Below are 16,082 nucleotides of genomic sequence, written 5' to 3'. Positions count from 1 at the left end.
ATTCGCCTATTAAATGGTCGTCAAAAAATGTCCGAGTGGCGTTGTGTAGGTATACATCAACTTATACAGATATATTTTAAAATTAACACCTAATTTTGTGGCAGTAATGTTCAAAGTCTATTGTATACGCTAATTAGAATTAATAAAATTTCGTCACTTTGCGTGCCGTTGTATTCAAAGCGCGGTCGAAACAGTTGTGAAAAAAAACTCTGCCTGATAGTCGCGCAGCCCGAAGGCAGAGATTTGCTTCAGACAATTTTTGAGCATGAATTGAGGTGATTGCTCAACCTTTTCTTTAGGGAAATCTCCTGGTTCTTATTTTAACATAACGATTTGATCTAATCTCCATTTTCATAACTTCCCTGCAACATATATCAGTTATTATTAATATTTTATGTAACATAGTATGTTATTACTTTCAGCGCTCGAGGATCATATTATCTAACGACGAATGCAGCATCACCTTTCGGAAAAGGAATAGACGGAATTTATTATAAAAAGAAAAACTCGAAAAACAAAGTTGATATAAAATAAACTATAAATAGTCTGAGATATCATAAAATATTACATCACACTACATCAGCACAAATTATTAACATTATTTTGCTTTAGACTTTATTTTGTGAACTTTTTAAGGCAATATCTATAAAAAAATCCTGTCCGTGATGATTATTGTTGAATTAATTAGTATGAGCTAGCTAATACGGTGCTCGGTTAGAATGTAGAATAGTTATACGATTAAGGAAATATTATTTGTAATCTCATTTATATTTCAACCATGCCTAATAATTATTTTATCTTTAACGAAACGGAGAGATAATATTTGCTCTTAACGGTGCGTACAAATTACGGACGGCAAACCATTAAAACCTCGATATCGGTTTTTGAAAGCGCATCAAAGGAACTTCTGTCTTTCATTCGCGAACAGTTTTAGACAGTTGTAGTTTAGATTTTAGCGGCCTTACTTGGCATAAAGTTATAACTAATCATAAACCAAGAATATGCAAAATGTTTACAAATAGACATTTTGCTTACGATTGGTTTATTCGGACGTATAACGTTTCCCGCGTTTATTTGCAAAGCAGCTTTTTATTCGAAAAACTACAGAATTATCATTGTATTGACAGTATTGTCAACGATTTTGTAAACATTTTGCATATTCTTTGTTTATGCTTAGTTATAACTTTATACCAAGTTTATTTTGTAAGGCCGTAGGTGTATAGGCTCGCGCGGCGATTATGTAAAAATGGATATTTAACAATTAAATTGCCTGTTTTGATATTCTCCTACTATTATAATACTATTACTACTATAGGAGTCTGCAGGTGCCCGAAATTTTAAAGTTATTGCTAATTTGGTTTACAAGAATGAACTGGTCTATCTATTCACCTGAAATCGGCAAGTGGCCCCGCGGCGCGGTATGCCTTAGATCAGCGTGATTTTGGCACGCACGCAGCAGCCTGTCAATGCATATTATTTTACGTGTATTAATATATTGCTTATCATTAGGATAACTTGATTGAATGTATCAGAAAGCTATTGAAAATAAACCATATTGTAAACAAAATAAGGGTCAAAACTTGATCAGGGCGTAGTGTGCCGTACGGCACTTTCGATTTTGGTGTATCTGAAAAATCTAGTGCATTGGGGCACTTGCCGGTGGCTGTTCAAGCCGGAATGGCTTCGCGCGGCAATCACGTTCTACTAAATTTGTGTCAACATATTGGCTCGTGTGGCAAATGAAGGTCAACTAGGTGCGAATATGGGCTCGCGCGACTCCCACGCGGAATTTGTACGCACCCTAATACTTCTCTCCAAAATTATGTAGTTATATAATAAAATTCCGTAATTACCTTGCCTACATTTATAAGTCTAGTATATTGTGTATTGATGTTCGATTTTTGATTTTTATAGAAACTTAATTAGTTATAATATAAATCTGTGATCAAATAAAAATTTACTTATAATATCTTCATGTTATTAGAATTAATTTAGTTTTAAGCAATTAGTTATACATGTGAATAAAGTGATATTCATATCTTTTGAAATAACAACGGTCAAAACTTAAATAATTTATACATCTAGATAGACTATAACAGCTGTGAATACATTAAAAAAAATAGCGGTGAACGGTTAGCCTCTATTTCCAGCAAACGCGAGTGTAAGACGTTGCTGTCATGCACACTTAACCAATGAACCTGGCCTGTTTTCATGCCTTGCCTAGTTGCAAGAAGTTCTATCTAGACATATAAATTATCTAAAGGTCAAAGCTTTACTTAAAATGTGTCTTTCAATATTGTATTTTGAGTTCGTTTAAATTATCGATTAATTAAACTGCTCGAACACTTAAGTACCACAATACAAGTAGCCAATAGGACAGTAGCGTAACTCAGCACTCTCATTGAAATTTATACCGACGCGAGCGCTAGGGTTGTTACATCTAGATAGATTGACGACGCGGACGGCACGGTGCAGCTAATTTCTCAGTCTCAGCGGCGTATGGCGTGGCACTCAATTGGTTTGTCTCCCCAAGATTGCTTAGCGGTAAATCAAATTCAGGCTGTACGGTGCAACCGCAAATTTCTCAAGTCAGCATTTTTACGCGACACGCGCGTTTTAATAATTAGATTAAAATTGCTTCAGTATGCATCGATCCACCAAGGGACTCGTTCGTGCTCATAATCCTTAATTCTCCATCAAAGGAGTCGCAATTAGCCATAAATCAGGCCATAAATTAATTAATATCAACCTATAGTTTTGCCTCCAAGGGCCGCGTGTGTTCGTTACCTTCATTCACATTCACAGTCAGTAGCTCATTAGAATAAGTATTCCGGACAATATACTTTTTTCCTTACTGACTATCGTAGTTTCACTCATCTTCAACATTCAAAAGAGCCCATATGGTCATCAACAGACCATACATCTCTTTTTGGTCCTTCGAGCCGGATATGAACCAGCGACCTATGGATAGTTGCTCTGGCTTTGGCTCTTGTATAAAAAGGCACTTGTTTGGACTTCTGTGCTGAATAAGTCTGCAATCTGTCAGTTTTGGTGATAAATGGAAATTGAATAAGATCCTGCACAATGATTTTATCTAAAAAATTACTGGTCTAAACGTTTATTGATTTTATTTACACAAGAAACGTTTTCTCATTTGTTTTGAGTATTGATTGAGCAGTGATTTTTGTATGCTTTTTTATTAATTATCATAGTCATAATACGTTTATAACAATTTTTCTTTAAAATTATCCAAAAAATTGTTGATGAGTAATCAATATAATCAGATAAGTAAGAGACTATCTGAAAACAAGCAATTCAATCTCTAAAATAAAATGTTCTTGCCTCTTGTTCACTTCCATGGTTGCTAGTGACTATTATGTGAATAATTATTATGTACGCGTTAGGCAGGATCTGTTAAAAGTTTATTAAGTATAATTAGTATCCAGTATAAAAAAAAATTATGCTTCTTTACAATCTCTTAACTAATTACACTAATCGCCTTTTGTGTAAATTAAAACTTAGTAGTGTATAACGATTATCGTCGATTACCTGTTGTGCCTTATAATGGTATCGCGTGAGTGTATTTGACAAATATAAAAAATTACAACGATTATATCATTTTAAGTTGAGTTATGTCCTAACTGGTGAGAAATTAATGATACTCGTGGATAGTTTGGCAATCATGTATAGAGAAATAACATTAAAAATAAATATTAATTGACTACAGACATCGCGCGAGTTGGTTTCAGTCGGGGCCTGAGTGGGACTGCGGACCGTGCGGGAGCATCTCCCCCCGCTCTCCGCACGCCTCGCCTCGCGCGCCTGAAGTGTAGTGTTGTGCCGTTCTTGTCAGTTATCGTTGTTATCGTACGCTTACTGTGTTAATACTGAAGTTGCGATCCCCTGTTATTTTTGATTATTAACTGATCCGAGTCCATCAGATTTCGTTCCAAAAGAAACTAGTTTTTATTCATAAGCGCAAATTATTTAGACATGTGTGTTGAAGAAAAGCAGGACAAGAATTTAAGAGTTAATTATTAGCTTTAAATGGTGAATTTGAAGCATTGTTTAAATTTATCGACACACTCATCACTATCGTCATAAATTATAATAAGGTCACAGCACTATCGCATTCTTGAACTCTGCATTCAACTCGCGCGTAATCTGTATTTAGAGTCAGAATAAAGTTCCAAGTATTTTCCTATATAGTTAGTGCCCCATCAGCTGTATAAAATATAATAAAAAACTATAACTTTCAATTACAAAACAAAGAGAAAGTTCAGTGTAAGAGTTAATTCTACTAAAAGTGTTTTTTGATTTGTTATTCGTTTGTACATATTAAGTTTTTTATAATTAAAATTTTATCTGGCCTGGTGAAACATGTCATGGGAATACCTGGGGAAATATTATTCCATTTAGTTAAAATTTAGAAATGAATGTATAGTATTATTCGTCATTAAATATCACTCCAAAACTTTTACCTACCTTACAGTTGTAATAGATTGACAGAAATTATGATTAATTAATATTGATATTGCGGCAAATCTAAATAAAAATAGTTCCATGAATTTAGTTTTTTAATTCATTTATGTCAAGACTGGGGACTGACGAGAATTTGGAGGAACTGGAGGAAGATTTGAGCAGACTACGATAGTATTTCGTGGGGCTATCTGAGTTCCGATGACAGGGTGAGGACTCAATAATCCTAAGTTCCGGACACTTGCTTTACTTCTAGGAGGACGACAAACTGTCACAGGGTGGTGCCGGGTACCTCGTGCACAAGTCTATCGTCATCAACTTACTGAGGTGGGGAGCGTGAGAACGTAGTCACGATGGATTCCCATGCGTCATACTTTTTGATGTTCCAAAGCCATGAATAACTTCGGTATTAACTATATACGGTATAAATATAGTTATATATATATATATATATATATATATATATATATATTATACTGTATATATACTTTAGTCCTAATTACCCAAATGCCGTCGGGTGTCTGTCAAGAGATAAAAAGTTGCATACGGTCCGTATCCGAGCGTCGACGATATCGCATGCGATGTCCCACGCGACTTCGTCCGACACGTAGAAGTCGTATCGGGCGACAAGTTCGCAGGATAAATGTCGCCTAATGTAAAACGTTTACGGTTTAAGGACATCGACTTTTAGTTCTTCTGTTACAATACATAAATAAATATGATGAATACGCCTTTTTCTATGTAGATTGTAAATTGAACTTTTGAGTCTTAGTTTTTGTATCTCTCAAGTAGTCGACGTCGAAAAATTGTAACTTAGATTTTTACTTTAGATTTGAAAGGGCGACATCTCAAGTCAATTTCCTAATATACATTTTGTTATCAACTATACAGGATCTACTCCTGTAGATGCAGCCACAACCCGAGAGTTGAACAAACATACCAAGATTTACGACACATGCGTACTCATGCGGCTTAGTTGATAGAAGGGCTTGGACGTAATCCCAGGAAGCGCGGCTTCGAATTCTGCATCGTTCATAAATTTTAATACAAATTGACTTGGGTAACCCAGAAGTGAGTGGTATCATATAAAAATAAGAAACTGCTTAAAATGTAAATATTATATTATAGTACCTACTATTAAAATAAAAAAATTATAATTAAAATATTTTTTATAATAAAATCATTTGAACATTGTCGCATTGTGATCCATCAGTTTCCCATATCGCTCGTGGTCTTCGTCTGATAATAAATTAAGTTTATCTTTCACTTTGTATATCGCTAAATATAATCCAAAAAGCATAGTTCCCAAAAGAAGGAATCTGAAATCAATTAATATTATACATTGAACATAATTAATATACAAAGCGTACATAATAATATATAGATTAAATGGATTACATTACACTTGGCTCACTTAAGAATAAAAAAGGCTCACTAAAACTGGATTTAAAAAATAATAGTTAAAAAAAAACTAAAAAGCACGCTTTATATAAAATTCAACTAAAAAATATAAAATAAATATTAATTGAAAATAGTGTAAAAAAAATATATTTTATTGTAAAAATAGCGTGGGGTGTAGAAGAATTATTATTTTAATAATATCTTAAAAGCAACCCACGCTTTTTTTACAATAAAATATATTTTTTTTACACTATTTTCAATTTAAATTTATTTTCTATTTTTTAGTTGAATTTTATATAAAGCGTGCTTTTTAGTTTTTTTTTAACTATTATTTATTTTTCATTTTTTAGAATTTTCTATAAAAGCGTATTTTTAAAACTATTAAGTACTTAAACATCAATTCCTGCCTTATCGACTATAGATGAAAATTATATAAATAAACAAAAATCATATTTTGCAAATTGAAAAATTGAATAATTTTATCAAATTAGTGTAATGTCATCGGTCCTTGATAAATCTACAAAGTTTAAACAAAATCTAGCCGTTTAAAGTGGGTCAAAATCGCGCCCAAAGAAGTCGGTTACAAACATACAAAGATACAGGTGAAGCTAATATAAAGCGTATAAAAAGAGTCCACGCTTGTCGCACTTGTCTGAAGTAGTATTAAACTTTGAATGGGGGATGGATTCATGAAGAGATATCTAATCAACCACGTAAGCAATTCTGAATGAAAGAAAAAGTAGAAATTTTTCGAATAATAACTATGATAACTCATAAGTACCTGTAATACATTTTTATTTAAACTAGCAAATGAAATATCTTATTCGATTGTATAAGAGCGGTAGCTTATAAAATGCTTTCAGTACCATAAGATCTTAGTAAGTCGCTAGCTGTAAGTTTCTAAAAGATATTAAAATAAAAAATAAATAAAATGCAGCATTCTTTTTGAGAACATCAATCGCGGATGATTGTTGTAAAAATTGTATGACATAACAAAACGCTACAAAATAGTTGTATTATCAAGAAACAATGACATACTTTTCTTTTGTAGAATTTTTTCTTAATATAGAAACAGCAGGTACCTAAAATACCGATTCCCAACGAGATTAAGGACACGCGTATCAGCGCTGCGACAAAACGAATAAAAACAACAAATAAATCTCAATGAAACAGATGAACCTTTAGGAATGAATAGCATACCTGGCAGTTATTAGTTGCTCAGTACGATCGAATTCAAGCATAAATAATCTTTAAGGTAGAGTCAATATCGCTTATTCAATTATATTACTTATGTTGCGTTAAGGTGGTGTAAGTCGATCGATTCTGCAACTTTGCCACGCAAAAGAGGAATTACTTCTAACGTGCGAACATAAGTTCATAGATACTTTTTTAAAGGAATAATGACATAACGAGCAACAGTCCCTTGTCGGGTATGTAACAAAAGTATTATAAATACCTATTATGGTCAAGCCATGTCTTGCCATACGAACCCGCATACATCACATGGGCCCGACGGAATGTTACATAATATTCCAATCACACTCGTGTCCAAACTGGATTACAACAGTTATTAAGTGATGTATTTTACCGCAGAAAGACAAACAACTACCATATAGCATAGGGCTACAATTGTTCAAGATATACTCACGACGGAAAATAAAACGAATTACAACTAAACGGTATTACTAATGACACGAATCTTTTGGGTCAAATATCGATCAATTTTCCCTGCCATACTCCGCGGTATCCTATTTCACTCCTTACTCACCCAACCCATAGGACTAATCTCGGTCTTCATTCCCTAAAACCCCGGTTAAGTAGACTTAACAATGAATTTAACGTTAGGGATAAGTCTATTGATCTGTACAGCGACAAAATAACAAAATATCGAGATAAATTAATTAAAGCACTCGATTCTGCAGATGTAGATGTCAGTTAGATGTTAAGATTAAAGATAATTTTAATTTTTCATTTCATATACCATTCATCGTATAAATTTAACACATACATTTAGTTTATTTATTAGCCTTTAATTTATTATATTTATTTTAACTTTTTGTTCGACTTGTCTGTAGTATGTTTTATGTTAACGTATCATTTGTAATTCTATTGATCGTTCATAATAAATAAATAAGAAATGGATGTAGTGGGTGTGGCTAACACACATTGTTGTACTACCCAAATATACTACTACACTATACTACAGTGCATATACTATAGTTAGTTACAGTTAGTTACACCCGTTTTGCTTTAGTTTGCCGCACCTACCATAGTAGACGTGTGAACATCAAAACTTTCTGAAATGTGTACTCTGTTTTAGGATAAAGAAAACAATGTTCATAACTATATTTACAATAAAATGATTACATAAAATTAAACCATCACTACAGGGAAGTGTACTAAGAATACAGCAAGGCTACTGATCCACTAAAATAGATGCCTTGCTTGGGTTTCCAGTAGCCCTATTGAGGCGAGTAGATAGTACTTTGTACATACTCTGTGCCATGGGCCAAGTAAAGGAGAAAGAAGAAGTAGGAGGATTATTTATCGTACTTTTGATAGATATAGAATCAGTTCTACAAACATGTTATTACAACATAAAAGGTAAAATGGCAACAAAAGTTAAAAGGCAATTAATTGATATTGGGAAAAGTTGATATTATTTTGAGCTTACATCTTTAACAATATTGTAATGTATATTCAACTCATGGTACACACGTCACTTACAAAACTGAAGTTCTCTTTTTTATGGCTGAGAACTTACTTTGAGAACTATGGTGTGTGTATAGAAATTCTATCCCACATAATGAATATAATTGATTCTGATAGGATCTGATGTAGTGACACTTGTTGTGCTCGGTGAAATAGTTGTGGGCTGTGTCCGTTCAATTATATCTGTTACAAACTTTGCAGTCCAAAATGTAGTAAACACTAAAAATACTAGTGTAATCGCTCTGCAAAACCAAATATATTGTACTGTTTTAGTAAAAACTAACCGAATACAAACAGAAATTTTAACAATTTTCTCGTATATTGTCGGATATGATAAAGTGCCAAGTCAAAAATACCAAAAATATTTAAGGTTGCTGATTGAACGCTATCACTGCCATTGCTGAATTGCTAAAAGTGAAACTTCTCATCAAATCTTTGATTTTGGGGAAAATACAGAAATCACAGGGTGCTAAGGTCGGGACTATGTGCAGGATGGGTGACGAGTTGTAATTTTTCGGAAGGTAAAAATGACTTAATTTTGTTGGCCGGGTGTGAAGAAGCGTTGTCATGATGTAGGAGAACGCAGCTTTTTGCTTCATTAGCATCTGTGAGCACCATTCCACGCGAGCCCGCTTCTGCTCCGCTGTCAGTTCATGAGGGATCAACGACGGAACAAAGCTTCCGAACTTTCAAGTCTTCGTGTAAAATTTTCTTAATTTAGCTCATACCAATCCATAATAGTCCTCGAATTGTCTCATAGGTAATCCGCGGGATTTCTTAAGTTAGCCGCTTAACAGTAGCCACATTATTGTCGTTGTCGGCAGTTTAAGGCCCTTCACGAAATTCGCCATGCAAAGAAATCCGATCTCCCTCAAATTCAGCAAACTATCGTCTCACGGTGCTCAAGCAAGGTGTTTCTCTCCAAAAGCATTTTGAAGACGAGCGGCACAGTCTTGCGGAGAGAGAGATCTTTTGAAATCATAAAAATTCATCGCTCTAAAATCTTTTCGACTTAATTCCAATTTCGTTGCGTACTTGAACTTTCATGTTGATAAAAAACGTTGTTGATAAAAAAACAATTTACAACTGATTTCCCGCCAATTGTTCTTTTTATTACTAAGAAGGTTGCAACGTTTCAAAACGTATAACATTCGAAATTCAAATATTTCCGATTAGCTAGAGGTGCAAAACTTTAAGTGTACTCAGGTCATATTAAACATATTTTAATTAACACGAAAGCAGTACAATTTGTTATGTTTTTAAGGTAATCCTCACTTCTGGGATTAATTACATAAATAAAACTGAAAACAATTTTTTTTAACTATGCGGGAATTGAATCCGCGAGCTCTCTCGTTCCGTGCGAGCGCTCTATTAAAATGAAACAACCGTTCGAGTGACTTATCGTTTATAAAATCTTGTATGCTTCGTTCAACTGTCAGGTTATGGCTTCTGTAGATGAAGCCATCCCGCATCGTTCATAAAAATTGTGTTTTCAGTTTTATTTGCGAAAGTAGTACTTTATTAAAGAGGCAAATGTCAATTATTGTTGTTATTATAGTTTAAGAGCAACGTCGGCAAAACAAGAAAGGTAGGCTAGTTTTTAGATATGCTATCTCTCTCTGTCACTCTCCCGGAGGTTATGAGGGCTATCTGGCTGGCGGTAGAGGTTGCATTCATTAGTGTGCACCGTACTTTTACAGGTACCTAATGTAGTGATTTATTAAAAGAATTTTAAGAAGGTTTACTATATTTTTGAAGTTATACTTCTTTTGGCGCGATGGAGAAAAATTATGAGAGTGAATTTTTACGATGCGCGCGCACACCCACACCTGAATTCTACACCACGACGTTAGTTCTAGGTGGCATGAAAATCGATAACTATGTTCAAGTTGTATATTCTAGTATTTTTATAATTAGAACACATGTTTCGTAGCAGTACAATTAAACAGTGTGAAGAAATAAATATTATTTTGGTGTTTTTATTAAATCAATTTCATAAACGACGGTGATAGTATTTACTAATAACTTAACTATTTGTTAAAATTTGATTTATTTTTCCATACGCCAAAGAAGTATAACTTCTAACGCGTGTACATAAGTACACACACTCTTTTTTGTTATTGTTATAATGAAACTTTTTAAAACAAGAATCACTGTGACATACCGCAAATATTGATCAAACAAAATTTTATTAATTATTTTATGAAGGCTTTAAAGTATTTACAAATCCAAAATTAATTTGCAAGACACATTCGCTTGTGAAGCCTCCAGCCAGACTGGTTTAAAACTGAAAAGTTATGTGGTATTTTTGCTTGGTCTACAAATGGTCACCTAATAATAATTAAGAAAGAACTAATATCGAATAATGATTAATTAATTTAAATGAAAAAATTAGAGAAATCATATGATAGGCACTCTTTTAACAATAAAAATATTTATTTACTTATAAGTGACCGAAAGGAAAGTGAGAAAATGAGAATATGAGAGAAATTATATGATAAGCATTCTTTTAACAATAAAAATATTTATTTACTATAAGTGACCGATTTTCGAATAAATCAAATAAAATCACAAAAAATATTAAAACCAATAACAAATACCAAGCCAAACAAAAAGAAAATTGATTGTTTAAATAAATCTATATTAAAAAATAATAGTAATTAATTATACTTACAATCCGGGGCCCATTATAATATTATATTCGTCTATACGTCAGACACTTCTTATCCTCTAAAATTCAAAATGAAATAAGCATCCTCTTCGTTTATATAATAGAATAATTAAATTTTTGTTATTATTTATTCTATTGCGGTGATGTCAATATTTGGCCTATTCAATGTATTATGATAACATACATTAGATCATCGACAGTAAATGTTGTGTCTGAACTTCATCTATTTTAGGAATATTACAAATACATCCTCGTTTATATCATACAATTTTCTAGGATCGCTAACACTGTTATTATCATATAATTCTCTAGGATCGCTAGCACTGTTATTATCATTATCATATAATTCTTTAGGATCGCTAACACTGTTATTATCATATAATTCTCTAGGATCGCTAGCACTGTTATTATCATTATCATTTAATTCTTTAGGATCGCTAACACTGTTATTATCATATAATTCTCTAGGATCGCTAGCACTGTTATTATCATTATCATATAATTCTTTAGGATCGCTAACACTGTTATTATCATATAATTCTCTAGGATCGCTAGCACTGTTATTATCATATAATTCTCTAGGATCGCTAGCACTGTTATTATCATATAATTCTCTAGGATCGCTAGCACTGTTATTATCATTATCATATAATTCTTTAGGATCGCTAACACTTTTATTATCATATAATTCTCTAGGATCGCTAGCACTGTTATTATCATTATCATTTAATTCTTTAGGATCGCTAACACTGTTATTATCATATAATTCTCTAGGATCGCTAGCACTGTTATTATCATTATCATATAATTCTTTAGGATCGCTAACACTGTTATTATCATATAATTCTCTAGGATCGCTAGCACTGTTATTTTCATTATCATTTAATTCTTTAGGATCGCTAACACTGTTATTATCATATAATTCTCTAGGATCGCTAGCACTGTTATTATCATTATCATATAATTCTCTAGGATCGGTAGCACTGTTATTATCATTATCATATAATTCTTTAGGATCGCTAACATTGTTACTATCATATAATTCTCTAGGATCGCTAGCACTGTTATTATCATTATCATATAATTCTTTAGGATCGCTAACACTGTTACTATCATATAATTCTCTAGGATCGCTAGCACTGTTATTATCATTATCATTTAATTCTTTAGGATCGCTAACACTGTTATTATCATATAATTCTCTAGGATCGCTAGCACTGTTATTATCATTATCATATAATTCTCTAGGATCGGTAGCACTGTTATTATCATTATCATATAATTCTTTAGGATCGCTAACACTGTTACTATCATATAATTCTCTAGGATCGCTAGCACTGTTATTATCATTATCATATAATTCTTTAGGATCGCTAACACTGTTATTATCATATAATTCTCTAGGATCGCTAGCACTGTTATTATCATTATCATATAATTCTCTAGGATCGGTAGCACTGTTATTATCATTATCATATAATTCTTTAGGATCGCTAACATTGTTACTATCATATAATTCTCTAGGATCGCTAGCACTGTTATTATCATTATCATATAATTCTTTAGGATCGCTAACACTGTTATTATCATAATCATATAATTCTTTAGGATCGCTAACACTGTTATTATCATATAATTCTCTAGGATCGCTAGCACTGTTATTATCATTATCATTTAATTCTTTAGGATCGCTAACACTGTTATTATCATATAATTCTCTAGGATCGGTAGCACTGTTATTATCATTATCATATAATTCTCTAGGATCGCTAGCACTGTTATTATCATTATCATTTAATTCTTTAGGATCGCTAACACTGTTATTATCATATAATTCTCTAGGATCGCTAGCACTGTTATTATCATTATCATATAATTCTTTAGGATCGCTAACACTGTTATTATCATATAATTATCTAGGATCGCTAGCACTGTTATTATAATTATCATTTAATTCTCTAGGATCGCTAACACTGTTATTATCATTATCATATAATTCTTTAGGATCGCTAACACTGTTATTATCATATAATTATCTAGGATCGCTAGCACTGTTATTATCATTATCATATAATTCTCTAGGATCGGTAGCACTGTTATTATCATTATCATATAATTCTCTAGGATCGGTAGCACTGTTATTATCATAATCATATAATTCTTTAGGATCGCTAACACTGTTATTATCATATAATTCTCTAGGATCGCTAGCACTGTTATTATCATTATCATTTAATTCTTTAGGATCGCTAACACTGTTATTATCATATAATTCTCTAGGATCGCTAGCACTGTTATTATCATTATCATATAATTCTTTAGGATCGCTAACACTGTTATTATCATATAATTCTCTAGGATCGCTAGCACTGTTATTTTCATTATCATTTAATTCTTTAGGATCGCTAACACTGTTATTATCATATAATTCTCTAGGATCGCTAGCACTGTTATTATCATTATCATATAATTCTCTAGGATCGGTAGCACTGTTATTATCATTATCATTTAATTCTTTAGGATCGCTAACACTGTTATTATCATATAATTCTCTAGGATCGCTAGCACTGTTATTATCATTATCATATAATTCTTTAGGATCGCTAACACTGTTATTATCATATAATTCTCTAGGATCGCTAGCACTGTTATTATCATTATCATTTAATTCTTTAGGATCGCTAACACTGTTATTATCATATAATTCTCTAGGATCGCTAGCACTGTTATTATCATTATCATATATTTCTCTAGGATCGGTAGCACTGTTATTATCATTATCATTTAATTCTTCAGGATCGCTAACACTGTTATTATCATTATCATATAATTCTTTAGGATCGCTAACACTGTTATTATCATTATCATTTAATTCTTTAGGATCGCTAACACTGTTATTATCATATAATTCTCTAGGATCGCTAGCACTGTTATTATCATTATCATTTAATTCTCTAGGATCGCTAGCACTGTTATTATCATTATCATATAATTCTCTAGGATCGGTAGCACTGTTATTATCATTATCATATAATTCTCTAGGATCGCTAGCACTGTTATTATCATTATCATTTAATTCTTTAGGATCGCTAACACTGTTATTATCATATAATTCTCTAGGATCGCTAGCACTGTTATTATCATTATCATATAATTCTTTAGGATCGCTAACACTGTTATTATCATATAATTATCTAGGATCGCTAGCACTGTTATTATAATTATCATTTAATTCTCTAGGATCGCTAACACTGTTATTATCATTATCATATAATTCTTTAGGATCGCTAACACTGTTATTATCATATAATTATCTAGGATCGCTAGCACTGTTATTATCATTATCATATAATTCTCTAGGATCGGTAGCACTGTTATTATCATTATCATATAATTCTCTAGGATCGCTAGCACTGTTATTATCATTATCATTTAATTCTTTAGGATCGCTAACACTGTTATTATCATATAATTCTCTAGGATCGCTAGCACTGTTATTATCATTATCATATAATTCTTTAGGATCGCTAACACTGTTATTATCATATAATTATCTAGGATCGCTAGCACTGTTATTATCATTATCATTTAATTCTCTAGGATCGCTAACACTGTTATTATCATTATCATATAATTCTTTAGGATCGCTAACACTGTTATTATCATATAATTATCTAGGATCGCTAGCACTGTTATTATCATTATCATTTAATTCTCTAGGATCGGTAGCACTGTTATTATCATTATCATTTAATTCTCTAGGATCGCTAGCACTGTTATTATCATTATCATATAATTCTCTAGGATCGCTAACACTGTTATTATCATTATCATATAATTCTTTAGGATCGCTAACACTGTTATTATCATATAATTATCTAGGATCGCTAGCACTGTTATTATCATTATCATTTAATTCTCTAGGATCGGTAGCACTGTTATTATCATTATCATATAATTCTCTAGGATCGGTAGCACTGTTATTATCATTATCATATAATTCTCTAGGATCGCTAGCACTGTTATTATCATTATCATTTAATTCTTTAGGATCGCTAACACTGTTATTATCATTATCATATAATTCTTTAGGATCGCTAACACTGTTATTATCATATAATTATCTAGGATCGCTAGCACTGTTATTATCATTATCATTTAATTCTCTAGGATCGCTAGCACTGTTATTATCATTATCATTTAATTCTCTAGGATCGCTAGCACTGTTATTATCATTATCATATAATTCTCTAGGATCGCTAGCACTGTTATTATCATTATCATATAATTCTCTAGGATCGGTAGCACTGTTATTATCATTATCATATAATTCTCTAGGATCGCTAGCACTGTTATTATCATTATCATTTAATTCTTTAGGATCGCTAACACTGTTATTATCATTATCATATAATTCTCTAGGATCGCTAGCACTCCCAGATGACTCGGTTAGATTGGCAATCGCTCGATATTTATTGATATCGAGACTCAGTATGCCAATACTAGAGGAGGTTTAAAGGGAAGTGTTCTCGAGGAGCGGTGATATGACAAGTGGGGTATTAGCGGTAAACGCGCAAACTTGAGACTTCTGCGGGTTAAATTGGGCAAGGTTTATTCCGGGACCTCCTCAAGATAGGACTCGATGAAATACATAAGTTTCTTCCGGCAGTGATTGAAGATTTCTCGATGGAGACCTGCATGGTCCGTGTATGGCACATGACATCACCAGTAATGTAGTCTACACAGCAGTCCAAGTTGGAGGCGTCCAACATTTTATTGATATGCAGAAGAATCAGGGTAGCACACACCCTGGGATAAT

The 16,082-nt window shown here is 32.5% G+C and overlaps 3 protein-coding genes across 3 annotated transcripts in view; 1 reads left to right on the top strand and 2 right to left on the bottom strand.

Moving 5' to 3' along the window:
- Positions 1–4,568, top strand: part of LOC126965424 (pancreatic lipase-related protein 2-like) — a 51,312-nt gene extending 46,744 nt beyond the window's left edge. The window contains exon 8 of the mRNA XM_050809033.1: positions 423–4,568. Within this exon, the coding sequence (XP_050664990.1) occupies positions 423–534 (112 nt within the window). The 3' untranslated portion in view covers positions 535–4,568. The remainder of the gene's footprint in view (positions 1–422) is intronic.
- On the bottom strand, positions 2,870–14,689 carry LOC126965486 (putative uncharacterized protein DDB_G0282133). Its single transcript, XM_050809120.1, has 6 exons — positions 14,556–14,689; positions 13,316–14,436; positions 11,936–13,141; positions 11,530–11,875; positions 4,983–5,129; positions 2,870–3,077 (listed from the first exon to the last, which is right to left on the bottom strand). Exons 1-6 carry the CDS (start codon positions 14,687–14,689, stop codon positions 2,870–2,872), a joined length of 3,162 nt encoding a protein of 1,053 aa, XP_050665077.1.
- A 244-nt stretch (positions 14,690–14,933) lies between these two features.
- On the bottom strand, positions 14,934–16,035 carry LOC126965485 (putative uncharacterized protein DDB_G0286901). Its single transcript, XM_050809119.1, has 4 exons — positions 15,887–16,035; positions 15,404–15,654; positions 15,158–15,349; positions 14,934–15,103 (listed from the first exon to the last, which is right to left on the bottom strand). Exons 1-4 carry the CDS (start codon positions 16,033–16,035, stop codon positions 14,934–14,936), a joined length of 762 nt encoding a protein of 253 aa, XP_050665076.1.
- Between the last annotated feature and the right edge of the window lie 47 nt (positions 16,036–16,082).

The sequence above is a fragment of the Leptidea sinapis genome, chromosome 7 (genome assembly GCF_905404315.1).
Source record: "Leptidea sinapis chromosome 7, ilLepSina1.1, whole genome shotgun sequence".
Classification (NCBI taxonomy): domain Eukaryota; kingdom Metazoa; phylum Arthropoda; class Insecta; order Lepidoptera; family Pieridae; genus Leptidea; species Leptidea sinapis.
The sequence above is the reverse complement of the archived record's forward strand: the minus strand, read 5'-3'. Positions and strand labels throughout refer to the sequence as shown.